A 25,924-nucleotide genomic window follows, 5' to 3' on the forward strand; every position below is an offset into this window, starting at 1 on the left:
TCAGGAAAGTCTTTGACACCGTTCCCCACAGCATTCTCCTGGAGAAACAGGTTGCTCATGGCTTGGACGGACGTATGCTTCGCTGGGAAAAAAAAAAAAGCTGGCTGCGTGGACAGGCCCAAAGAGTTGTGGTGAATGGAGTTAAATCCAGTTGGCGGCCAGTCACAAGTAGCGTTCCCCAGGGCTCAGTATTGGGGCCAGTCCCATTTAATATCTTTACCGATGATCTGGACGACGGGATCCAGTGCGCCCTCAATAAGTTTGCAGACGACACCAAGGTGGCCGGCAGTGTCGATCTGCTGGAGGGTAGGAAGGCTCCACAGAGGGATCTGGACAGGCTGGATCGATGGGCCAAGGCCAACTGTGTGAGGTTCAACAAGGCTCAGTGCCGGGTCCTGCACTTGATTCACAACAAGCCCATGCAACGCTACAGGCTTGGGGAAGAGTGGCTGGAGAGCTGCCCGGTGGAAAAGGACCTGGGGGTGCCGGTCGACAGCTGGCTGAATAGGAGCCAGCAGTGTGCCCAGGTGGCCAAGAAGGCCAATAGCATCCTGGCAGTGCTACGTTAACGGTTGGACTTGATGATCTTAAAGGTCTTTTCCAACCTAAACGATTCCATGATTCTGTGATTCGATCCTAGAAATCTGATACAGCAGAAGCACAGAATCTTCTTCCTTCCCTATGTAACTTCTCCATGATGTCTGTCCCTAAACAGCAGGTGGTAAGGAGTACAGGACCCCGACATGAATGATGGGCAAGAATCCCCGAAGACTGTTGAGAACTCAAAAGACGTTTCCCTGCTGCTGGTGTAACCAACTCTAGGTCCTGCACCACACTTAACAAGAGTTAGCTTAGAAACAGAAGGCCCTCAGGATTTTCAGCATGAGCCTCTAGCTTCACCCTGAATGGCAGTGTCCTACTCACAACGTCCGTATGTAATAGCCTTGAATTCTGAAGAGCCCACGTCCAACTACTTGAGAAGCAAAGATCTACGTTCAAATGCTCAGAACAAGAAACCAAAACCAGAGAGAAGCTTCAGGTTTCCGTAAACGACTGCACGGTTGAAGTATTACTCAATTCAGGGCCAAGTTGGCTTGCTTTGGACTTCACACAGGAAAACGCAAGGGGGCATAAACATGAGCCCAAGGCTCAGGAGAGCTCTGCTAGCTGTAGCTGTCAGAAAAATAACATCCAAAGCATGGTCTAGGGTTTTTTTCCCCCCTTGAGATTCTTCCATTTTCTGTCCAGGCAAGGTGAAAACATCTGAAAAGCACACAGGATGCAGTGCAGTAAACCCCCGTGTAATGATTACCACCTTTATAATTACAGACATTAAACCACGTCCTGCCTAGGACATGCCTCCCTGCCTTTACCTGGCCTCTGCCAGCTGCTCTGAAAGGCCTTGTCGGTCCCGCTCCATGGCTGCCAGTCGCACCTCTAGGGCAGCCTTCTCATGCACCAGCAATTCCTTCTCTTTGGACACCTTGGCCAGCGCGTGCCCTTGGCGAGAGGACTCCTGGCGCAACTGCTCCAGACCACTGCTAGCCCACTCTTGCTGGCGGTAAACCTGAAAGCGGGACAAAATACGGTTAGAGTCCTTTCTCTGGAGTTCTGTGCAGAGCCAGCCAGTGCCACTGCAGAATCGGCTAGAGGAGAAAGAGCTCCTGTACTGCGGGCTGAAAGTTTAAGAGCATCTGCTGTATACCGCCCTAATACCCTGGGCTGCCAAAAGGCACTGGCACTGTTAACTTGAAAGGGACGTGTAAGGCCATACTGGGTTGCCTGGGACCAGACAGCTCCTTCACGACAAACATACATACCCCAGGCTATGTGTTTTCATGCAAAAATACTGCATTTTCCAGAACTGCCACCTTGCAAACTAAAATTCTATCAGAATCTATGCCAGTGCTGGACATTTTCAGGAAAGGTTGAGCAAAAGCAACTTTGCTCGCTGAAGAAAGCAAAATGAAACACGTGGTTTCTCCTTCTAGGAAAAACAAAAACAAAAACAAAAACAAAAACAAAAACAAGAACAAAAACAAAAACAAAGAAGAGATCAAAGTGTCACCTGCTTCAGTGTGTAAAGCAGTTGGATGCAATGAGGTGATGCTCGGCAGGGAAACAGCCCTTGCGGTGAGCAGTGGCATTTAGTGGTTTATGAAAGTCTGGCTGATGTGGCCAAAGAGATGGTAGGCTCTGTTTGTACAGTAGTTCATGTCAGCAATACCGTTTACTTGTCTCACACAAAGAAGTTGTCTGATATACCTTGCCGGCATTCAAGTTTGAAGGTTAACTGTGATTTTTTAGCTTTTTTTTCTTCAGTGTAACACCTCTGCTGGATATTTGCCAAACATCCCACCTACTCCAAACCTAAGACTACCTAACAGAGAACAGACCATCGGAAACAAACAATTCTCTCAAAGTTATCCCATAACACTGTACACTATGAAACTGATGTTTAAATGATGACAAACTCCCTGGTCTCCTCCAGTGACGTGATTCTCCCAAGCTCTTTTGCCAGGCTACCAAAATCAGTCAGTCCAGAGTGCAGAGTCTTGTGTGATCACCTCTGTCTCATCTTCTTCCTCAAAGCCGACAGAGGTTCTAGCAATTCATAGAATCACTTAGTCTGGAAGATGACCGAGTCCAACTGTAAACCTAACACTGCCAAGTCCACCACTAAACCATGTCCCTAAGTGCTACGTCCACACGTCCTTTAAATACCTCCGGGGATGGGGATTCACCCGCTTCCCTGGGCAGCCTGTTCCAATGCTTGATAAGCCTTTCAGTGAAGAAATCTTTCTGAATAGCCTATCTGAACCTCCCCTGGCACAACTTGAGGCCGTTTCCTCTCGTCCTATCACTTGCTACTTCGGAAAAGAGACCGACCCCCACCGCGCTACAACCGCCTTTCAGGCAGTTGTAGAGAGCGAGAAGGTCTCCCCTCAGCCTCCTTTTCTCCAGGCTAAACAACCCCAGCTCCCTCAGCCGCTCCTCATAAGACTTGTGCTCTGGACCCTTCACCAGCTTCCTTGCCCTCCTCTGGCCACGCTCCAGCACCTCAATGGCTTTCTTGTAGTGAGGGGCCCAGAACTGAACACAGGATTCGAGGTGCGGCCTCACCAGGGCCAAGTACAGGGGGACGATCACTGCCCTAGCCCTGCTGGCCACACTGTTTCTGATACAAGCCAGGCTGCTATTGGCCTTCTTGGCCACCTGGGCACGCTGCCGGCTGATATTGAGCCGGGTGTCAACCAGCGCCCCCAGGTCCTTTTCCCCCAGGCAGCTTTCCAGCCACAAAGTTGCCTCTATGTCTTCAAATGCAATTTCAACCATTTCGGGACGTCATTCCCATTCTCAGCAACACGAGACAGCAGACACTGACTTGCAGCTTTGTCCCGCTCTCTAGGCTCAAACCAATGGAGTTCTGAAACTTGCAGACTTCCCAACAAAAAGCATAAATAGAAACATGCAGCCCTGGGTTTTGCCTCAGAAAAAGGATTCAGAGCATCACGGTTTGTTTCTTTTGCCACACGTGAGAGCAGCAGCCCCACTCAGACTCAGGGACAACACAGTCGTCTCTTTGCAGCTCATCAAAAGCCAAAAAAGAGGCCAAAACAGACAGGTGGATTAAAAGAATCTGTAGAAGCAGAGAACAACTCGGAGAATTGCAGAACAGCTCTGCAAGCCATCAACACGTTTCCAAAAAGAAGTAAACTAAGCCTTCTGACCTCCAGCACTACCAAGGGTCTCCTTGACAAAAGCACTGCAGGATCCAACAGGTAAGAGCTTCACTGAGCCAAGCAGCCAAATGCCCACCCAGAAATACCAGGTTTTTGGTCTCACCTGAATGAGTTTCTCTTGGGTTTCTTCCTTCTCCTCTGCCAGTATCGTCAGCTCTACCCGCAGCCCCTCCTGTTGCTCCTCTGCTTTCTTCAGCAGCTGCTCCAGGTGGGCTTTCTCTGCGCAGAGCTCTTCATTTGTTCTTTCACACAAGTTCAGCTTCTCCTGGTCACAGATCTTTGCTCTCTCCATCTCGTCCACTTTACCCGACAGAACTTCATTCTCTTGCTCCAGCTGCAATCACGGAAGCACAGAGGAAGGAAAAGACAGTAAGATTTACCCTGTAGGAGGTTTGCCTTGGACGGAAAAAGGAACAACGTTTCCATATTCAGTCAGCCATGCTGCCGGAAGGCAAGAAGTCTGAGAAGAAGCAGCAGCTGGAGACAAACACCTGGCAAGACCTTTGGCAACTCTGCTCACCTGCAGCACAAGTTTGTTCAGTTGCACTTCATCCAATGCGAGGGCTTCGTTGATGCTGCCCACGTTCGCTGCTGCACCACGGAGATCAGCTATTTCAGCAGTCAGCTTATTCTGAGCCCCCGTCAACTCTGCTACCGACTGCTCTGCCTGAAGAGACAAAAGAACAACGTGACAACAAAGGCAGGAAAATCCCTGACTTCAAGCAGCAACTCCACATCCCCTGCGTGTCTCTGACATACTCCCAGTTCAGCGCTCCCAGTAAGCACGTGGGGACTGACCACCCCAAAGAGCCTGCGTGGTCTGACCACCATTTTCCAAGGAGAACAACATTTTCCCCGTCTTCTGCTGCCAGCAACAGCAGCTGCGCTGGTCTTGCTATCACAACTCCCTCTCCCACAAGTGCCACCCAGGAATAAGGTGACCATACCTTCTCCAGTGCCGTGGAAAGCTCCTGTTTCTCTTGCTCCAGCAGATCCCTCTGAAGGTGCGATTCCTCCAGCGCCTCTCTCGCGACTACCAACTCGCTCTGTAACAATGAATGTTTTCCTTCCAGTGCAGCCAAGTCCTTCAGTCTACGAGAAGGGGAAAGACAAACAAGTTTTTAATGTAAAAACATTCTCATTTCCAAAACCAAGGGCCCGTACTGTGTCCCAGATACGGCAGTTTGAATGGTTCACAACAGCTTTCTATTGACACCTAAAGAACGCCGGCATTTCCTGACTAGAGCTGCATCGCTCTTGGTCATTGATGTAGGTGCAACGTGCGTCACTGAGGAAGCAGAACAAGCTTCCAGAAATCACAGAACGTTTCCAAAAAGTTCAGGTACTCTCAACTTAACAGAACTTCCTGCCGGTTAGTTCTCTCTCTCCTTTTTGATACACTCGATACAAGACTTTCCAAAGTTCTTCTTTGGGTAAGGCAGACTTTTTAAGTCCAGATAAACGTTCCCGCAATTACTCTTGCCTTCAGCAGGGAAACGATGAAAGAGCCTGCAGTCTGTTTGGGGAGGAGATGTGTATGAATTTCCAATCCCATAACGACAGGATCACAGGACGATTCAGGCTGGCAAGGACCCCAGCAGGCCTCTAGCCCAATCTCTTCGGCTCAAAGCAGCTGGGGTCAGCTCTGGGATCAGTCTGGGTTGCTCAAGGCTCTAGCCGGTTGGGTCGTCCGGATCTCCAGGGATGGAATCCGCACCACCTCTCTGAGCAACCTGTTCTGCTGCGTGACTGCCTTCACGGTTCAATTTTTTGTTCTCCTTAAATCCAGTCTGAACCTCTCTGGTTTCAGCTTATGCCTGTCCTCAACTATCCGGTCAGGTAGGATTTGGAATGATTTTTTAAAAGGGTCGTAAAGAAAGTACAAGCAGGCAGCTGTGCTGTACGTTAGTAGGTAGCCAGACCTGCCCGCGTGCTCCCTTCACCCTTCTGCGCTACGAACGACGAGCATGCAAAATTCATTCTTTTACGGCGGGCCTCCTGAAGTCCACCCATGCCCACCCCTGCCCAGAGGAAGCTTTAACACTCACAGGAGCTCCTGGTCACGACGCGCTCTCTCCATCGTCTGTTGCTGCTCCGCCTTTTCCCCCTGGGCTGAATCTTCCTTCAGCTGCAATTCAGCGTTACTTTGACGCAGACGCGAGGCTTCTTGCTCCGTTACTTCAAGCTGTTGCTGTTGCCCTCACAAGGAAACTGAAGAGGGAAAGAGAAAGGAAGGCGGGCTTTTGCCTTCATTCGGTGAGAAGCAGTGGCTAGGACAGGGCACCCAAAGAACAGAATTCAGAGAAGCAGCACGTCAAGAGGGAGGCGCCTTGTATCCCAACCTCACGCTGAGTCTGCAAGACAGCCTTAGGATTCACAGCAGAGCACGAAAAGCAGGGACAGGAGGATGCTAAAGTGCCAAACGGAGGCATACGCGTGGTAGGGCAGGCGAGTTCTTTGCCCGTAACACCTCTGAAGTCCCGGAACTGGAAGCAGATTGCCTCTAGAAGGCAGGAGAAGGAGGAAACACTCACCTTCTGAGTGCTTCTACCAGAGACCGGAGGTGCTGCAGGTGGCTGCTGGATGTCTTGCATTCCTCCTCCAGTTGCTCGAGCCTTTGCTGCAGGTTCCTGCACTTCTCTTCCTGCTGCCTGTGCTGGTGCTGCAGGAAATGGATGGAGTCCTGCCTGGCAGAAAGCTCTTCTCTTAGGGCCTGCAAGGAATGGGCAGGGGAAGAGCACAAACAAGCAGTAAGGAGCAGGGAAGATGGCTCCAGGTAGCTGGGAGAAGAAACAAGCAGCGACACAGCTCACCTGAAGGCAAAAGCTGTGATGAGGGGGTGGAGATCAAGGAGAGGAAAGCAGAAGAACACAGAGCTGGTGAGACTGGCAAGGCAATACGGTACCAAGAGTGGGAACGCTTGAAAGAAACTGGCTAAACAGGCTAAAGTGAATGGAAGGGTTTCAAGCTAAGTGAGGCATTAGCAGCTGAGCCTGTGGCCAGTGGTGAAGACAAGCAGAAATTCTCACCTGTGTTGCTCCTCGCCTCCTTGCCAGTGCTTCCTGAACCACTACAAAGGCATGCTCTGCATCAAGGGAGCTCAGACAAGAGAGGATGTTGCTAGACTCTGCGTGCCGGGAACTGTCAGTGCAGATAATGCTGACCGTGCTGGCACTGTCATCTAACACCACCTGAAAGCCCACATCAAGCTGTTACTCTTTGCTCCTTCTACTTGGTTTTCTTCATCTATTCCTCCTTTTTCCCCCACTTCACCCTAGAGTCATTAAAAGCTCATTTCCTCAGTCAACAAAGAAGTTTTGTCCCTGTGGCCACAGGTGCTCCAGGGGTTTCTGAGTACAGCTACTATAAACACGAAGAGACAAGTGGGAAGGGGCTGGAGGCTGCCTGATCGCTCCATTTCTTGAAGCTCTCAGGAATGACTTTGGTCTCCTTCAGCTTTTTAGAGCCACATACACGAGCACCAGATCGACACTGGAAATAGCAATGAAAGGAAACATTAACGCTGCCCAGGGAAGAAGGAAGCTGATGAATACTGGAAAACAGCAATGAAAAAGCTGATGTTTATAATGACTCTGAGCAGTAGCACAAGAGGATAAAAATGACTACCTAAGGGGAAAGAACTGACTTTGTGAGAGGCTGTGTAAAAAATCTGATGATTAAACCGCCCCTCCCCAGAGTGAAGTGTAGGACTAAGTTAAAGTTTCCCCCTAAACAGTTAGACCAGTTGCGATTCTGGGCAGATAATAATGGTCAGTGAATGCAGAGTGAAGGAGCAGAGTTGGCAAGTGCGCTGACTCAGTCATCACTCTTTCTCTTGAGGTAGCCACACCTCTTTGTGCTAAGGCTGGAAAAGAAATGACTCGGACCAAGCAGGTGCTGGGCTACTTCCCAGATAAAGGTAAAACATACTAGAATCTCCACAGTGTCATGAAGCTGTCTTCTCCTTCTCCTTGTTGTTCTGCTTCTGAGACTGTGCAAGCAAGGCTGAGAGCTCCATCACCCTGAGAAGAGAAGGTCCACGTGCCATTCCAAAAGCATTGCACACCGTCACCTGTCAAAGAGCTAAGCAGCTCCCAGAAGCATAGCAGAGAAAGTCCAACCCAGAAAATACAGCAAAGGCAGCGTTCATCTCTACAGCTTAATATGCTTGATGTTGCAAAATGGCACTTCTTGCCCCAAAGGCCGCCTGCACTCAGTCTAGCAAGGAACTGTCAGTACAGAGGTGCTGCATTGCTTACGATGGCCCTGGGCTAATTCCTCCCAACTCCCTTTAGCACAGCCCTGGGTGGCAAAAGGGCTGTACAAGAGACACAGCTCTCTTTATACTGGTCTCAGTTTCTTACCAACAATCAGTTAACGGCAAAAGCATTGTAATACGCAATCTCTTTTCTTTCTTGTCTTACTCAGAAGAGCTTCTCTCAGTCAGACAGTTTTTTTCTGTCCTTTCTGTTGAAGGCAATAGTTTGACTAGAGACAGAAACAAGGCTGCGCAGAATGGGTCTGTTTTTTAAATGTGAACACAGCCCACCTATGAATCAGCGAAGATGATGTTGTTAATAGCAGAGATTAAAACACCTTTACCTGTCTTGAAGCTCCTTCTTCTCCAGGTCCCCCTTGACTTGTAAGCACATCACTTCCTGCGTCGTCTGGCTTATTTCGTGTTCCGCTTGCTGCTGGGCCTCATCCTTCGGGACAGGTCTACCCAAAGTGATGCAATCCCAGCGCTGGACACCAGACTTTAGACGGGAGCAGTTCACAAGTACAGATCCAGAAAGCCTCATTTGCTCTGCCTTCAGCTCTGACAAATCTCTGAAGAAGAATAAAGAAAGAGCTGAAGTTCACACCACCATCTTTAGCAGCTGACACAATTCTGAAGCACGTCATTGCACAACAGTAGCAGCTGGCAGGAAAGACGGCCTCTTTGCCGTCTAAATGAGTCCATTTAGCTGACACTTTGGGATAAGGACACATCTTGACAGCTGAGCAATGACTCGACTGGATAGTTAAGGAATCATTCTGTTCTCTCCTCAGAGACAAGAAGAAATGTATGGCACAGCCAAAAGGTGTCCAGGACCTCTAATTACTCTTATTAACTGTTGCTCCTGCTCCGTCTTCTTAGCATACTCTAATTATCATTAATAGATGTAAGGAATTTACCAAGGTACCCAGAGCAGCAACAGCTTTCATTGTAGGCCTCCCAAATTTCATTACGGTCTCTCACCCTATCCAAACTATTTAAGGCAGAGCCAAGCTCGAAAACTGCAAAAATCCACAATTTCTCCAACATTAAATATGTCAGGACCTAAAGCTGTTGCTTTTCCTCAACAATCCTTTCAGCCCCATTCACAACCCCACAAACACTGGTGCTCTCTCTTTCTAGAGCCTCCCTAAGTTCATTACAGTCTCTCTCCCTGGCCTGCCCCTTACAGCTAGAGCCCAGCTCTGAAATTGCGAACGTCCAGGTATTACTCTTAAAGCAAAGGTGCCAGGACCATAAGCTCTTGCTGCTCTTCAAGTAGCCAGGCAACCCCATTCACAGCCCCAAAAACGCTGGGGCTGTCTCTTTCTGGAGCCTCCCAAAGTCCAGTACTATCTGCCTGGGCACTGAGTAGAGCCGGAGCCCAGCTCAGCAATTACGAACATCCAGGGATTCCTCCCACCCCAAAGGTGCCAGCACCAAAAGCTCTTGCTGCTCTTCAAGTAGCCAGGCAGCCCCATTCACAGCCCCACAAACGCTGGCGCTGTCTCTTTCTAGAGCCTCCCAAAGTCCAATACTATCTGTCTCGGCTGCTGAGCCGGAGCCCAGCTCAGCAATTGCGAACATCCAGGGATTCCTCCCACCCCAAAGGGGCCAGGACCAAAAGCTCTTGCTGACCCTCAAGTATCCATGGAACCCCATTCACAGCCCCAGAAACGCTGGCGCTCTCTCTTTCTCGAGCCTCCCAGTTTTCATTACAGGCTCTAGGTAACTCCTTCAGGCTTTGCAGAGCGCGCCATTGTTTGTGGGTCTGTGATTGGGATTCCCAGGGTACTTGAAGACTGCAGACAACTTTCAGTGCTGGCACATTTGGTGTTGGAGAAGCTGCTTGACTGTTTTAATTTAAATCTCAGCTCTCGCTACAATGAAGGAGAGGGACAGTTTTGCGATTATTAGACCTTTTGTGTTTTCTTACTCTAGCCAGAAAGCATTTGATTAAATCATGCCTGAAGTATTTTACACAGCTAAATTTTTAAAACTTTATCTCTTAATTCTGTTGTATACAATTTCTTATGTACTTAAATATTTACAAATGTCTCCTCATGTTAAACAATGGAGAAATGTAAACTTTTCTCTGGTCATGTATGACTGGAATAGTTTCTGTGTTTATAGAGAAGCACATCTGAAACATTTTCTCATCAAAGCACTTATGCCTATGAATCAAATAATAGTAACTAGTGTTTGGAGAATCTTTAACTATGGTTTCTAGAAACAAAATTTATTTCGCCAGAGAGATTAGGTATTTGTAATTAATGTCTGCCTCAACTAGGGTAAAAGGAAGAAGGCTTAGTGTGTGTCCTCATTTTGGCTGGGATAGAGTTAATTTTCTTCCTAGTAGCTGGTATAATGCTGCATTTTTGGTTTAGTGTGAGAATAGTGCTAATAATACACTGATGTTTTAGTTGTTGCTAAGTAGTGCTTACACTGGTCGAGGACTTTTCAGCTTCCCATGCTCTGCCAGGTGCACAAGAAGCGGGGAGGGGGCACAGCCAAGACAGCTATCCAAACTGGCCAAAGGGCTGTTCCATACCATATGACGTCATGCTCACCATATAAAGCTGGGGGGACGTGGCCAGGGATCAGTAATCACTGCTCGGGGAAGGGCAGGGCATCAGTCACCATGTGGTGAGCAATTGCATTGTGCATCTCTTGTTTTGTATATTCTATTATTATTATTATTTTCTCTTCCTTGCTCTGCTATTAATCTGTCTTTATCTCAACCCACAGATTTTACTTTTTTTTATTATTCCCTCCCCATCCCACTGTGGGGGCCCGGGGGAGAAGTGTCAGTAACCAGCCGCATGGTGCTTAGTTGCCCACAGTGGTTAAACCATGACAGTGTGGTATAAGTAATTAACTTGAAGAAAAGCATTATCTTGCAATGATAATCTCACTTTTGTTTTGTAGAGAGTAAGAAGTTTAACCAGTGTGGAACTTGCATCACTTTTGGAGAACACCCTGTGATAAAGAACTACACACTCTGGAAAGTTGCTGACCACGGGTCTGTCAGTGGAAGAGAAGAAATGATGGCAGAAATCTGTACTAGTGGACCAATTAGTTAAAAAAACCTTGAACAGTTGTTTATTTACTAGTAATATTGGGATTGACATATTTGAAACTCATTTGAATGACTGAAGTGTGCTTCTCCACTCCAGCATATGTTAGCAGCTCTGTACTAACATGCAGACCTTAGCTTATTTGTAGATAAATTGAGTTCTGAATTCAAAATGCAAGAAAACCAATTGTTTTTTTAGCCAGGCCTCTGCTCTGATCCCCTTGTATAAAAGTGCATTCTCTGTTTTTTTACAGCTGTGGCATAATGGCCACTGAAAAGTTGGACGCTTACATTGGAGGACTTTATACAGAGTACAACCCCTCGCCTGTGGTGAATCACATTGCATCTGTGGCTGGCTGGGGCATAGAAAATGGAACAGAATACTGGATTGTTTGTAACTCATGGGGTGAACCGTGGGTAGGGAAACACGGGAACAAGCACCTTTGCAGAATGACTTTAGAGGAAAGGTGGGGTTTTTCACTTGCAGACAGGAAACTGCAAAGCTAGCCTGTGGATAGGAAAAGTAAAACTTTCTTTAAACTAGACTAGCAATTAAAAAATGAAACCTAACTAACCTGAAGACAACGAATCTGAAGACAAGGATATTAAACCAAAGTTACTTGAGTAATGTCAACTCTATCCAAAATGCTACCTGTCCACGGACATGCAGCTCCTGTTACGGGCAAATGTAAATTACTGTTAGTTGTAGGCAAAAATCAAGTCACATACCTGGAGTAGATGAGGGGGATGTAAATTCACCAGAGCAGATTGCCCCTTTAAACAAGGTTGCCCTGTGAACCCAGTGTTATACTTCATCTTGAGTGAATTCCTAGATTTGCTTATAAATCATTCGTATCTGGAAGACAGAACAGACTCAATAGCATACATTTTCTGTAGTTATGTTTTTTAATTCACAATGCAAATTAATGCTTTACAGGGTGAAAGAGTGTGGCTGAGAATTGTGACAGGCGCATATAAAGTTGGAAGAGGAGCAGAGTATAATCTTGCTATTGAAGAGGACTGTGCATATGGAGATGCTGTACTTCCTTGATTCTACATTGTACATCTTTCTTTTTAAAAACTACTTTGTTTGGAAGCGTCCCAGAACAACCTTCCTCTATTTAAAGAATAGTAGTCTAAAACTCTTTCACAGTTCAAGACTATCAGGCAGTTCTGCAAAATTAGCCCAGACAGCAACACACATTGTCTTCAAAGTAAAATAAATTCAGAACTGCCTTTAGATAATTATTTGCAACTGCAGGAAAAGTAATTTACCCATGAAAAAGTAGTCTGCCTTGATGCACAGTATTTAAATCATTTTGACTTAGTCACACAAACTGCATATGTAAATCTCTGTTATTTCTTTTAACTACAAATTATGTAGACATAGTGGGAAGGAAAAAGTATATTCAATATTTGGGTCTAGAACTTATATTAAATTCTCTTACAGTATTGAGCAAATATCATCCCACAATGGTGCAGATGAAAAAACAAAGCTAAGTCTGGAGATGATATATTCAAAAAATAAATCTCCTGTTGTTTCCTTGGCCTCCTGGTGAAACAGTGGTTTTGGAAGTCTTATATAATGCTGTTGCTTTTATCTTCACTAATTTGAAGAAAGGTAGCAAATTCTCTTCCTCAAAACTGAGCAAAATCAGTGCCATATCAAGTGTTACTAACTGGCATTGTTAATTGCATTTACTAAATGGACATTTTTTCTCTTACATGACTGTATGGTTATTAATACATGTTTTCAGTCCTCTTCTATTGTTGTACCTAACAAGCAGTCTCATGTGGCAGAATAGTGCCAATAAGGATCAATTCTGCCAAGCTGCAATGCCTGCTGTAACTTAAGTTCCATTGAGATAGGAACATGGTGGTTTAACAGCACTGATCATAGCATCATGGAAGTTTTAACTAGTTAAAAATCACCTACACGGATAAATACAAAGGAACTCAAGTGTTTAGAGGAAGCGATGCCAAGCTTGAACACAGAGGAAAGCAAAAGTATACTTTGTTTGAACAACTGGCAAATTTGCAATGGACACAGGAACAAACTGTTCTTGATCATCACTAAAAGATGATACAGGGCTATGTCCTAAAATGAAGCTCTATAGGGTGAATTGTTTCTGTAGTTAATTCTACCAAGAAAGGAAGTCAGGGGCTACAAAAAGCCAAACATCTATGCTAATTCTACTTAAAATATTAGGAAAAGTAGGTCTCATGCAGGTTTAAATGGTGAGAGTTAGCTGGAATGATAGTACATCTTCTATTCAAGGATATGCGAAGTTCAGAACAGCTTCTGCAGAAGCAAGTTTTGCCCTTTTCGGGCTGTGCTTTAAGTTGATTAGATCACCGTAAGTGTTATTACGGTAAGCTCAGTCACTGTGGAGTATGTAGGTGAGGGACTGGCTGAGGAAAGGGAAGATGCACTCCTGTTTAAAAGGAGTTAAGTATCTATACAATTTGCTGCTGTCTCAAAAATTATCATGGTAGTTCAGAGTTCCCATTCATGAATCACTGACAACAGAGAAGAACAATGTGATTTCCTTTCTAAATTTACATCCAGTTGGACTTAAATTGTCACTGTCTTTTAGAAAGCAGGTTCTTCAGAAAACAGATGTGCTTGGAAAAGCACAATGGGCTTGTCTATACACCTTACTTTTAAACAAACAGTATTTGCCTGTACAAGGACAACTCCAGCCCAATGAACAGAAAGAGCGGTCTTAATGAAACTTTAAAAGAAATCTCTGGAAAAGAAAAAAAAAACCAACTTTATTTAAAGGTAAATTATAATCTTGGGTGTATCCCCCACTGTTTGGCATGAACCAGTACAGAGTAGAGAGAAGTATAAAAACCAAGCCACAACAAGCAGTAATAAAATTTCTGCACACGTTCATATTTTTGGACAGCAGTAGAATTCTGACATGGTAATGAAAGTTACCAGTAACACATGATGCACCTATTTAACAAAAAAAAAAAAAAAAAAAGATTCTGAAAGATAAACACACTCACATAGGACTGATCTGTTGATACAAAACTAACCTTGATTGTTACAACTCCACTTGTGTTACGCAAAATGCTTTTTTTCGTAGCATAGGTAGGATATTTAGAATTCTAATACAATGCAAAGGCGACGAAGAGGCATTATGGCTTCTCTGCAGCACAGAGCTAATAAAAAGAAAATTCCCTTTTTTACAACTTGCAACATCAAAAACCAGAGCATTCAATATTTAGTCTTCGGAGAACTATCTGCAAAGTGTTTTTAGTAGGAAATACCTTCCCCATTCTTCAGGTTTTGTATATTACACAAAGAATCAGCGACAATTTCTGCAAGTAACCAAAATAGCATTCCTTGGAATAAATCTGTTTCTCTCCTGCTATTCCTTTCAGAATATTCAGATTTATACTGATTTGTTTAACAACAGAAAATCCTTCAGTATTATTCCATCTTGCAAAGTACATTAGCAGTCCTCTGATACGAAGCTCAAGGTCACCATGCAAGTCAATCAGATGTCCCTCAGCCCTTTCTTCCTTGTTTTGGGTTTGTTATTTTGGTTTTGGGTTGGTTTGGGGTTATTTTGCTGCTGTGTTGCCCGGTTATAGAAACTTACTGGTGGAGAGTGTGGCAAAGTAGTGATCATGTGCTCTGCATTCTTGATATTTTCTTGATATTTTCTGCATTTTTGATATTTTCCACTGCTTAGTTCATCATAATAAAGTTAGATTTGCAATGAGCTTAAAAGAAAAATAAAAGTGTTCAGTACATTACTCTCATTTATCTGTTTGCATGTGGATTTCTGCATTATGTAAATAATTAGGATTTTAGGTTCTGGACAGAAGTTTTTGTTTTAGGATAGGAATGTACTATGACAGACTACTTCCCTTGCTATCCCTTCCTTACTACAGCGCTAGTTCTCAAAAAGTAGTATTTGTCTTCAAGTTCCTCACTACTACCCAAAGATTCTTCAATAAAGGAAAATTGCTAAACACAGGCCCCTAAAAGGGAAGTTATCTGTGAAAATATTTGCCAGGCATTCCTATTTTTAGCAATCCTCCTCCTAAACATTATTTGCAATTGGTAACAAATACAAGAGGAAGAAGATACACAATGAATACATGTGACTTACCTATAAACTCAGTGGTAGGATCATGTTCGTCTTCTATTTTAATAGTACCTGCAATACTTTCATTCTGCAAGACTGGAAGAAAAAGCTGTACAAAGTAGGAGGTATATGGAGGAGCAATCACATCCAGAACCTGAAACAGCAGACAAAAATGGATTATTCTTCCAGTTAGAGGGATATTTAATTCACAATACTAATCTTGAAAGCATACAAGTAGTTGCACTTAAGACCTCTTGTTCTCCATATAAGTAATTAATTATGTATTCTTGTGGTACTCTACCCAGTACCTTAATACTTTCAGAAGTCAGGTCAGTAGGACTAAGTGACATCCTAGTGAAAACTGATATTACATACATTGCTCAAAAGCTGATCTCGTATCTTAAAATATTTTTTAATCTGAGGCAAGCTGATTTAATATTCGAACACATACAACTTACATTAAAGTTTATTTCTGTGTGTTAGTAAACACAATTTTTGCTGCTGACCTCTGTAACAAAACATCTGATGAGAGAGATACCTGTATCTCGCTTCTCCAGGCATTTGCAGATATAGCTGACAACAGGTAGGACATATCCTCGACTGAGTAAGTGCACCATTCTATCCAAGAGAGTCTTCTTCAATTCCAGCTGGTGGTGGGGGCCAGGGCGGGTGGAGGGGGAGAAGAAGAAACCAACAGATTAGAACGTCCTCTCAAAAGTGTGCAATTTTTATCGCTCATTCTTATTGAACTGGTATCTGCTATGTTAATTTCTAACCATGACCATATTCCTAAGTTAAACTCTTAAAACTCCTGCGACAGCAAAAGCTGTTATCTTCAATAAGTGTAACTAATATGAAGGAACACAAATACTGAATCTTTTGAGAATCACCTGCGCCATTACATCAAGCTGTGAATGTTCTGTTTCGAAGAGCTTGACAAGAAGTTGTAGAACTTGGAAACGAGGCAGCTGACGGCATGTACTGATCTGCAAACAAGAAAGTTAGATCCTCAGAACTTCAATTTAAAAACCAATGCACCAGTCTTTATTGGACAAGTTTACATTGATGTTCAGTGCCATATGTAAATTCTATAGAAAAGTATTCCACCATTTCTTTCTTTGATGTCTAAGTTTTCCTAGTGTAAATAATGCTGAGATGACAAAACCAGATAATTAACTCTGAATAGAAACAGATTCATCTCTGTATATTTACTGACTTACTGCAAATGCTAGGCATCCAGTGAACTGGATGTACTTCCAGTTACAAGCATCAAAAGTGGTTTTACTCTCCAGCAAGATTTTATATACGCTTTTACCTGATCCAATAATGCCAGATGAACTGGAGTGTGATCAGTCTGCAGCTGGAAGTATTGTGGTTCTGACACTGTCCAGTCCACCCACTTTAATACACCCATTGCCACCACTGGGGACCTACAGAAGAGATCACTTTAGCAGAGGAGGATTAAAAAAAAAACCCCACCAATCAAAACAAAACAAAAGTAAAAAAAAAAATTCCCAGTAAATTAAAAAAAAAAAAATCATCTTTCAGTATATTCTAATGGTTGCTACCTTCAGTTTAACTTAGGGCAGAATTAATAAAGCTCAAGAAAGCTCAAGAAGTTTTGTTTGAGAAATTGCCAGCACATCTGTGGCGGTGTGCTCCCCTTGCCCCCCTGCCCCGCCGCCCCCGACCTGACCTTTTCCCATAACCCTGCTCAAGCGCTAATCACCAGTGGCAGTCGTGATGGATACATCCAGCTCAAAGTGGATTCGGGGGAGACAGATAACAACACAATGGCCGAGGGCTGATTTATGGTAATGTGTCCACCTAACCATAGTGTTGGTCAGCGTCCAACTCAAGCCAAATTTGGAAGAAACAAACATATGCAGTTGGTATGTAAATACGACTGTGAATTAATCATCTTACCCCCATAAATAGTGAGCAGCCGAAGAGCCCTTTGAGCATTCCTGCACGGCAGTGGGCTGCACGCCAGGATCTCCTCGTGAGCAGGGACACCTCTCAAGGTTACTCCTCGAGGCTGAGAGATTCCTTGCCTCAACAGATCCTCAGTAAGTGACTAATAGCATGCTAAACTTTGAAATCTTAGCTAAGTGATATAAAGGATTCATTGCGTATATATAATCCTTTAGACATAAACTGTTGACCAAGTCTGGGACTAGGATTGGATCCAGCCGCACCTAGACTCCTCTCTGAGGAGGAGTTTGGAAAGCAAGGGGGTCCTCTCTGAACCTCATGACTCAACAACTCTCAGCTTTCCCCGACAGTCTTGTCAGATCCTGTCCCCTATGCAGTAAATAATCAAGTGTACCTTGCCATCAAATCTTGTTAAACCACTGTCACATTTACTGTCAAACTTTGCTATCAATCAACATATTGCTCTTCCGAGTGCACTCTCATTCCATCCGCGACAACATCAAGGGAAAAAATAAAAAGTTAGGCCAGAGTAAAATTCTTTCTACAAAGACACTCTCTGCTCAGCACAAAATGCAAAAAATACTCAACAAAATTCATGTACACTCAAGTTCGTTCCAGTTTATTCATTGTCTGCTATTTCATAGTTTTAAGAGGAGCGGAAAGGACACATCTGTTGCTAGGAAAGCTTTATTAGGAATCTGTCGTCTTTTTCCAGTGGCAGACAAAAGCATATTCTGTGACACCAGGACTAATTGTCAGTGAAAGCCAGAATCTATGTCCTCATGAGAGAGATTTCAAAAAGTCAGATGTACAATTTTGAAAGCTGTTTTCAGATCACATCTTCACATATTCCACAGTGAGGATGTTCTCACGGAGTAGCCCACAAAGGCATTTCCCTTTAGCAGTACTGCCTCTCCTAAATAATACTTCCAACAACTGAAGCTTGGGGCCAGTCTCTCTCCTCATCCGATGCACTGATAAAGAGTGCTCAGTTCTGCAACCAACTCTGATGCTCCTTTGTTCTCATCGCAACACAGATTGTGAAGAGTTTCAATGGCTTTTGAAGTTGACTTGAGTTCATCCATGTTTATGCTGACACTCTTGTCCTGAAAAACCGCAAAGTTTGAATGCAAGAGTCATGAATATACAGGATGTCTTTGGTCATTCAAGGAAAGGAATTGTAGCCTGCGATAAGCCTAAGATTACATCACGTTTCTCAAAATTTAGACTCAAATGTAAGTTTCAGAAGAACTAAGTATCAATAAGCTGAAATACAAGGATGTTTGCTTTATTTAATTCCCTAAGAATTACTCTGTCCATTTCACAGAATTAAATTCCTCTTCCTCTGAAAAAGCACATATGGTTCTAGTAGCAGAGAACTGCTAGTGGTAACCTTTGGGGGGCAATAGGGGAAAAGAGCAAAAATAGTGCACTCAGGCTTTTATAGTACTATTTCATTATCAGGGATCTTCAGGATGTGCATTTTTTAGTCATTTCAGTTGAAGCCAGAAACATTTCATATTAAAATAAGTAAATCAGGCTGAATGCATTCTTTTAAACTGAGTAACTTCATGACCATACATTTTCTTCAGCACAGTCAGGCCACTGTAGGTAAAAATAATGTTATTCACAGAACTAAACACTACCTTTTTCCACATCTCTACTACACTAGCTGCATATGCCAGTATGTGAATACATTTATGTTTGTGGTCCTGGTTGATCTTAGCACCTGGCTTAAACAATGACTGTATGAAAAGGTCTGGAAAGGCAGATACTCCAATCTGTGAAGAAAATGAATGGTTTATTAAAGCCTGAGCATTATGAGAGGTGACTAAAAATACGATTTTTCCACCTGATGTACCTTGCATAGAATGAGATATAACACATTCCCCCTTGGGAGTAGGCCCCAGGGAAGGGGACTGGGGGGGATCCAGGCCGCGTCGGGGCTGTGAGCACCTGGGGAGAGGGGCTGGGGGGCTGTGAGCCCCCGGAGGGGCCGGGGAGTGGGGCTGTGGGCCCCGGGGGTGGCAGGAGTAGGGCTGGGGGGCTGGGGGCCCGAGGGGGCGGGGCTTCAGCGCCACCCGAGGGGGCGGGGCTACACGCCCACGGGGCGGGGCAGCGTGGTAGCAGGGGCTGAGGGCTGGGGGCGGGCCTGCGGGAGGGGGCATGGCTTCAGGCGCTGCCTGCATCCCCTGCAGCGCCCTAGGAGGGATGGGTGTTTCTGGGGGTCCGTGGGGGGTGCTGAACCTCACCGCAGTAGCCCCCCCGGGCAGCATGGCGGAGGGCCGGGAGGAGTGCCCTGCCTTGGGGCCTAGCTGGAAGCAGCTGGAGGTTTTATCCGTGGCCCCGCCAACACCTGCTACAAGAGGTACCCCTCCCGCACCCCCCCAGACACCTGGGTGCCCCCAACCCCTCCCCTATACCCCCAGCCTGAGGTTTCCACACCCCTTTCCATCCCGTCACCCCTAAACAGGACCCAGGGAACCCCCACAAGTTGGTTTTAGGGTGGGGCTCTCCTATCTAAGTCCTGCCCCCTGCCCAGTTTGGGGCTCCCCTCTAAGCTTGGACCCCCCGGGCAGTTTCACAGCCCCCCCCCAGGAGCTTCACCACCCCCCTGAAGTCATTTTGAGCCCTCCTGGGGCCATTTTGGGGTTCCCTAATTTCCAGGAAGCCCCCCACTCCCAGCAGGGACCCACCAAATCTCTGTTGCCTGTTTCAAGACCCCCTCCACATTCTTTCAACCCCTCTCCCAGGCCATTTTGGGGTCCAGGGGGGCATTTTGGGGTCCCCTGGGGTATGTTGAGCTGCCCCAAATTTTGAGCAACACCCCATTCTTCCCCCATTGATTTCATTCCCCCTACCCCATTCCCACTCCTCCCACCCACTGCTTCCCCTTGGATTTTGGGGACCCCTCTGGGATTTTGAACTCCAACAGTTCCCCTTCAGCCCCACAGAGCCCCTTGCCACCCCCATAGGGACCCCCCTGGCCCTGTATATTCCCCCGGCCCTATAGGACCCACTCCCCAACCCCATAGAGCCCCCACGGCCCATAGAGCCTGCCAGCTCCATCGGGACCGCCCCAGCCCTATAGGATCCTTCTGACCCTATAGATCCCCTCCAGCCCCACAGGCACCCCACAGCTGCCTCCTTTGACACCATTTTATTTGGGGAAGACAACCCAGGAGTGTCCCAGACACGCGGGTGGGTGCTGGGGGGGACTTTGGGTGGGGACCCAGGCGTCCGGGGCGGGTCAGCAGTCAGTGGTGAGGGGTTCATGCTGGGTAGTGGGGTGCAGCATGAGGGCCAGCAGCCCTGCCTGGTTCGTCATGGCCACCCGCACGTTGCACTCGTGCTCGAGGAGCTCGTCCAGCTTGTACCACTGCAGGGACACAGGGCAGGGGGCATGGGGACATGGGGACACCCTTGGGGACATGGGGACACCATGGGGAGCCTGGCCATGGGGTTCTCAGGAGTCTCCCCCTCACCTGTACCAGCAATGTGACTTCCTCAAAGGTCTCCTGGTGCGAGGTGACCGGGGCGGAAGGTGCGGTCGAAGCTGAAGTCACAGCGGACATTGCCTCGGTGCTCACACCCCATGTGAGACTTCTTGCAGGGAGTTCTGCAGGAGGTAGGTCAACTTGCTGTTGCGATAGGGGACGTGGGGCTCCTGTGGAGACGCTGGGGGCTAAGGGGGGGCCCTGAGGACTCCCCCAACCCAGGGCCCCCACCCCATACCTTGTTGGAGAGGGCCATGATGACCTGCCCCAGGGTGGAGAGGCTGGCATTGATGGCCTGTGCCTCCCACAGCTGCTTCCCTCACAACAGTGACTCGTCCATCCACTCGCTGCCTGCCAGGCCCACCAGGCTCAGCACCGCTGGAGGGGAGAGGAGGGTCACCCCAAAAATGGGGGGGGGGGGGCCTGAAAAGGGCTCACTTCCAACCCGTGGCCCCAAAAGGGGGGGAACCCCAAAACAAGTCACCCCAAATCCATGGCCCTGAAAGGGAGGTCCCCAAAAGGGTTCACCCCAAACTGGTGGCCCCACACCCGTGGGCCACAAAAGGGCTCACCCCAAAATGGGGGTCCCAAGAAGGCCTGCCTCAAACCTGTGACCCCAAACCCATGGCCTTGAAAGTGGGGTCCCAAAAAAGGCTCCAAAAGGGGGGCCCTGAACCCATGGCCCCAAAAGGCTCATCCCAAACCTGTGACCCCAAACCTGTGGCCTTGAAAGCAGGGTCCCAAAAAAGGCTCACCCCAAAAGCAGAACCCAAAAGGGCTCACTCCAAACTGATGGCCCCAAACCCATGGCCCCAAACTGGTGGCCCCTAAAGGGTGGCCCTGAACCAGTAGCCCCCATGAAGTCTCACCCCAAACCCATGGCCCCTAAAAGCTCACCCCAAACCCGTGGCCCCAAAACAGTGGACCCTAAAAGCTCACCTATAAAGGGTGAGCCCAAACCAGGGGCCCCTAAAGGTCCACCCCCAAACTGGGTGGCTCCTAAAGGCTTGCCCCCAAACCAGCAGCTTCTAAAGGGTGGCCCCTAAAGGCTTGTCCATAAAGGGTGCTCCCAAACCGGCGGCCCCTGAAAGAATCACCCATAAAGGGTGCCCCCAAACCAGTAGCCCTTAAAGTCTCACCCCAGCCTAGCGTCCCCAAACCAGTGACCCCTAAAGACTCACCCCAAACCAGCAGCCTTTAAAGGGTGGCCCCTAAAGACTTATCCATAAAGGGTTGCCCCAAACTGGTAGCCCTTAAAGGGTGGACCCCCCGCAAAAGCTCACCCCAAACCAGATGGCCCGAAAAGGCTCCCACACACCCTTAAAAAGGTCCCACGCCCCCATTTGCAGGTGCAGTGCAGGTCTCGGGTGGGGCTGGAGCCCTGGATGTGGAGCTGGAAGACACAGTGGCTGTGGGATGAGCAGTTGTTCAGGGCCATCTGGGCCACCAAGTGGTTGGCGGCCACTGTCTACAGCAGCCCCAGCACCATGGAGGGGACACAGACACCCCGTTACCTCCCAAAACCAGTTGCAGACTGGGTTTTAAACCACCACTACCACCCACACCCTGTGAAGGACTGATAGAAAATGTGGTTTTGTCTCGACGTGGCCGCTGTAGCGCCATCCAGCGTCACGCTTTGAGAAAACCATCTTCTCCACAGTTTGGAGAAAAAACAACCTCGTGCGCCTGCGCAGGGACTGAAGGCGGGAAAAGAGCAGAGGCGGGGGCAGCGCACGTACACGTTTGCGATCTGCGCATGCGCGAGAGCCCCTATCTAAGGGGCGCGCGTGCCTCGCGGCGTGCGCGCGCGACTTCCGCTTCCGTTCCTCCACCCTGGAGGCCCCCCCGCCCCTCGGTCCCCGACGAAGCCTGAGGCTTCCTCTCCTCCCTTGCCCTCCCTCCTCCCTCCATTCTCTTCTCACCCCAAATAAAACTAAAAGGTTGTACACCATCTGGCCGATTCCAGCGTCTTAATCTCGTCCTTGGGATCGTATCAAAAGCTCCTCCGACATTGGATCGGGACATATAATTGGCGTCACGGACAGGATCCCTTGAGACGAGAGTGTTGTACAACCTTATGGTGTGCTGAGCGGTTGTGTGTGAACGAGACGTACAAATCAGTACGAGGGGAGTGCGGAGTTCCGATCCGTGGCTCTGCTCTCCCGTGAGGGAAGCAGCCGGAGACGAACGAAGCGCAAGGACGGAGTGGGTGTTGAGACCTTTGCACTGAAACTCGTGTAGTAGTTTGTGATTTGACCTCCTGAGGGAGGATAGGGCAAACTTGAATTCTATGGTGTGACCCCCTCAGGATGATATCCCCTTTGTAGGCTCTCCTCTGCCTCATGGTAGTTTATGGTCTGGCCTCCTGAGGGAGTATAGGGGAAAGTTGAATTTTACAGTGTGACCCCCCTCAGGACGATATCCCCTTTGTAGGCTCTCCTCTGTCTTGTAGTAGTGTACGGTTTGGTCTCCTGGGAGCATATAGGGGGAACTTGGATACTGAAGCGTGACCCTCTCGGGACGACACACCCCTTTGTAGGAATTTTTTGGTATTAGTTTATGTTTTGGCCTCCTGGGAGTGCATAGGGGAAACTTGGTTTTTCTAAGGTTTGACCCTCCCAGGACAAACTCCCCTTTGTAGGACATAGCCGCCCAAAAGGCAGGCGATTCTTGTGAAGAAACGGAGAAATTATATGAGTTATTAGAAACATACTGCTCTCGCCCCTCACCCCTGGGACGAGATTGGGCACGGGACCACTGGTTCCAACTGCAAAGTGTTATGGACCGAATAGCCGTCTTGCATAAAGAAGCTAGAGTGAAGAAGGGGAAAGGGAAAGCCATCGTTTGCGCTGTGCTAGGAGCGTGTCTGGCAGTGCCGGTGGAGGACAAGAAACGAGCGCCCTGTCAAGCGGAGGCTGTGGCCGCTTCGTTGCAAGTGGCGATAACACCGCTGCGAGAGCAATTACTAGAAACCAAATGGGAGCTAGAGGAGGAGAAGTGCCAAAATATGATTTTGAAGGAGGAGCTGAGGGTTCAGCTCCTGAGGGAGGCAGACACCCTCGCTGAGGCGGAGGTAATGCTGGAGGAGAAAGGGGTATGTCAAATTTACCCCCAGAAAGATTTAAAGCGATTAAGAGAGGCTGTGGATAACCCCCCCCATATGTGTCCGCTGGTAAAGACAGAATACATATATGAGGACGATAGCGACAACCACCCCCAAGTTGCAACTAAAGAAATCCCCTTTACCGCCACCGAATTGGCCAAACTACGGAAAGATTTTGCTAGGATGGCAAGGGAGTCCAAAACCGAGTACGTGTGGAGGGTATCCGTGTCGGGGGGGGGGACGGGATCATGCTATCAGAAAAGGAAGCAGAGGGGTATTGGGGCCCCGGCGTCTTCCTCACAACGGGCAATCGCCGAGCCCCATGGTCTCTGACGCAGAGGGCCGCATATTGGGTGGGGGGGCTGAACCCATTAGAGAGGGGGGATTCCCCTAGCTATAACTGGTTCCATCGATCAACTATTAGAAAACATACAGAAGGCGGCATGCCTGCAAATGATGTATGACCGGGAACTTAAACCAAATCTAAGCTCTTCGATGTTACTACCGGTAGACCCTGAGTGGCTGACGCCGCTAATAAGAGGACTCCCCGACTCGCTAAAACCTATCGGGGTCCAATTACAGGGGAGAATTCAAAATGTGCCCTGTGAAGAGCGAATCGCAGCTGCCCTGGAGGGGATGGTAACCCCCAAACAGCGGCAGTGGGGGGAGGAAGGCGTGGACCTGGGGGGAGATAGCTCAGGAACTACTAAACTATGGGAGGAAATGTGGGCCAGTAAGCAGGACTTACCAAAAGATAGAAACTAGGGCCGTGCGGGCAGTGGAGCCGGCAAATAAGTCGCTGGCTTCTTTGGGGGGAAGCCCCAACCTAACAAAAAGGGAAAAAACCCCGCTCCGACAAGGATTGTGGCAAAAGGGACTGCAAAAGGGTGTGCCCTGAGACTTGATGGATGGGCTCCCCACCAAAAAGTTGAAGCTGGTGCGGAGGTGGTCTGGGCAAGGACCCCCTCCCAAACCGAACCTGCCTTCTGCGCCAGCACTGGACAGGGAGGAAAGGTTTGTGGGAGGCCTGGCAGGTCAACTATATCAGGCCCTTCCAGAAGTCGGCAGGGAAATGTTATGTGTTGGTGGGGGTTGAAATAGACTCCGGGCTTGTGCGAAAACAACTGGGAAAAATACCGTAAGGGCCCTCAAAGAATGGTTTGGGACCTTCCCTAAACCACAGACCATCCAGCCAGACAACGGCACGCACTTCACCGCCAAAATAGTTCAAGAGTGGACGGCTCAGGAAGGGATTTTGTGGGTGTTCCACACCCCGTATTATCCACAGGCAAATGGGATTGTGGAACGGACCAACGGGCTGCTTAAGCGCTTTCTAAAACCCCACCAACCGGGATGGGCCGAGCGGGTGGGGGAGGCAGTGACCAGTGTCAATAATCGCTGGGGTACAAACGGGTGACATCTGACCGATTCCAGCGTCTTAATCTCGTCCTTGGGATAGTATCGAAACCTCCCCTGACGTTGGATCGGGACACACCCACAATCTGAGCTTTAAAGGGGTGGAATTGGAGTCCCCCTACCTCCTGCTTGGAGGTGACAGGGATGCAGCACAGGTTGGGGATGTGCAGCTCCTCACTGGCCAAGCTGACCCGACGGATCTCCAGCTTGGCCTGACGGATCTCCAGCTTGGCCCTGTGCTCCGGCTGGCCAGCCAGCAGATCCCGCAGGGATTTGTTGTACATCTCCAGGAAGCTGGCGGTGAAACCATACTGCCCGCCAGCATCACGCTGAGCCCCCAAAACCCCAGAAATCCCCCCCAAATGGAATTAACACTATTTTTTTATACACTTCCCAGCCTTTTTCTGCCAGCTCCCAGGCTCCCTGGAAGACCTGCTGCACTGCCCGCGGGATCACACCCCTGGTTCTGGATCCAGCGTGTCCAGCCTCTCCATGGTGTAGGTCTGCCCGCTGCTCATCTGCGAAGATGCACACATGGTGTCCATCCAGCACCAACTGCGAGGGGGAAATGGAGGTGAGGAGGGCTGGTTTTGCAGTTCTTGGGGGGTCTCCCCTCACCTGCACCAGCAACGCGATCTCCTCAAAGGTCTCTTGCTGCCAGGCAGGTGGAAGGAAGATGAAATCACAGATGAAGTGGACGTTGCCTTGGTGCTTGCACCCTACGTGAGATTTTGGGGGTGTAAAAGGGGTTTGGGGGGGTCCCCAACTCTGTCCTCACCCCCCCAGGTGA

At 47.9% G+C, this 25,924-nt stretch overlaps 2 protein-coding genes across 2 annotated transcripts; both read right to left on the reverse strand.

The window, feature by feature from the left end:
- Nucleotides 1-610: 610 nt before the first annotated feature.
- LOC148056513 (uncharacterized) lies at nucleotides 611-5,931 on the reverse strand. Its single transcript, XM_087749566.1, has 6 exons — nucleotides 5,792-5,931; nucleotides 4,691-4,835; nucleotides 4,264-4,410; nucleotides 3,847-4,077; nucleotides 1,374-1,567; nucleotides 611-1,263 (listed from the first exon to the last, which is right to left on the reverse strand). Exons 1-6 carry the CDS (start codon nucleotides 5,821-5,823, stop codon nucleotides 1,164-1,166), a joined length of 849 nt encoding a protein of 282 aa, XP_087605692.1. The 5' UTR covers nucleotides 5,824-5,931; the 3' UTR covers nucleotides 611-1,163.
- Nucleotides 5,932-14,780: 8,849 nt separating this feature from the next.
- Nucleotides 14,781-20,947, reverse strand: LOC104013082 (negative elongation factor D-like). The gene is made up of 9 exons (XM_087749312.1): nucleotides 20,854-20,947; nucleotides 20,604-20,737; nucleotides 18,765-18,899; nucleotides 18,088-18,224; nucleotides 16,499-16,616; nucleotides 16,074-16,169; nucleotides 15,690-15,830; nucleotides 15,208-15,337; nucleotides 14,781-14,815 (listed from the first exon to the last, which is right to left on the reverse strand). The coding sequence occupies exons 2-9, from the start codon at nucleotides 20,691-20,693 to the stop codon at nucleotides 14,781-14,783; spliced, it is 882 nt and encodes a 293-aa protein (XP_087605438.1). The 5' UTR covers nucleotides 20,694-20,737; nucleotides 20,854-20,947.
- Nucleotides 20,948-25,924: the final 4,977 nt, after the last annotated feature.

The sequence above is a fragment of the Nipponia nippon genome, unplaced genomic scaffold, assembly GCF_047370975.1.
Source record: "Nipponia nippon isolate SJK-2023a ecotype South Korea unplaced genomic scaffold, ASM4737097v1 scaffold_13, whole genome shotgun sequence".
Classification (NCBI taxonomy): Eukaryota; Metazoa; Chordata; class Aves; order Pelecaniformes; family Threskiornithidae; genus Nipponia; species Nipponia nippon.

Coding starts and splice junctions, on each gene's coding strand:
- LOC148056513 (XM_087749566.1), bottom strand. CDS start 5,823: ATGGAGAGAGCGCGTCGTGACCAGGAGCTCCT. Junction 4,411..4,690: donor TTTCCACGGCACTGGAGAAG/GTATGGTCACCT, acceptor TTGTCTCTTCAG/GCAGAGCAGTCGGTAGCAGA. Junction 1,568..3,846: donor CCCAAGAGAAACTCATTCAG/GTGAGACCAAAA, acceptor TCCCGCTTTCAG/GTTTACCGCCAGCAAGAGTG.
- LOC104013082 (XM_087749312.1), bottom strand. CDS start 20,693: ATGTCCGCTGTGACTTCAGCTTCGACCGCACCTTCCGCCCCGGTCACC. Junction 18,225..18,764: donor TAGTAGAGATGTGGAAAAAG/GTAGTGTTTAGT, acceptor GCGGTTTTTCAG/GACAAGAGTGTCAGCATAAA. Junction 15,831..16,073: donor AGCTTGATGTAATGGCGCAG/GTGATTCTCAAA, acceptor CCCCACCACCAG/CTGGAATTGAAGAAGACTCT.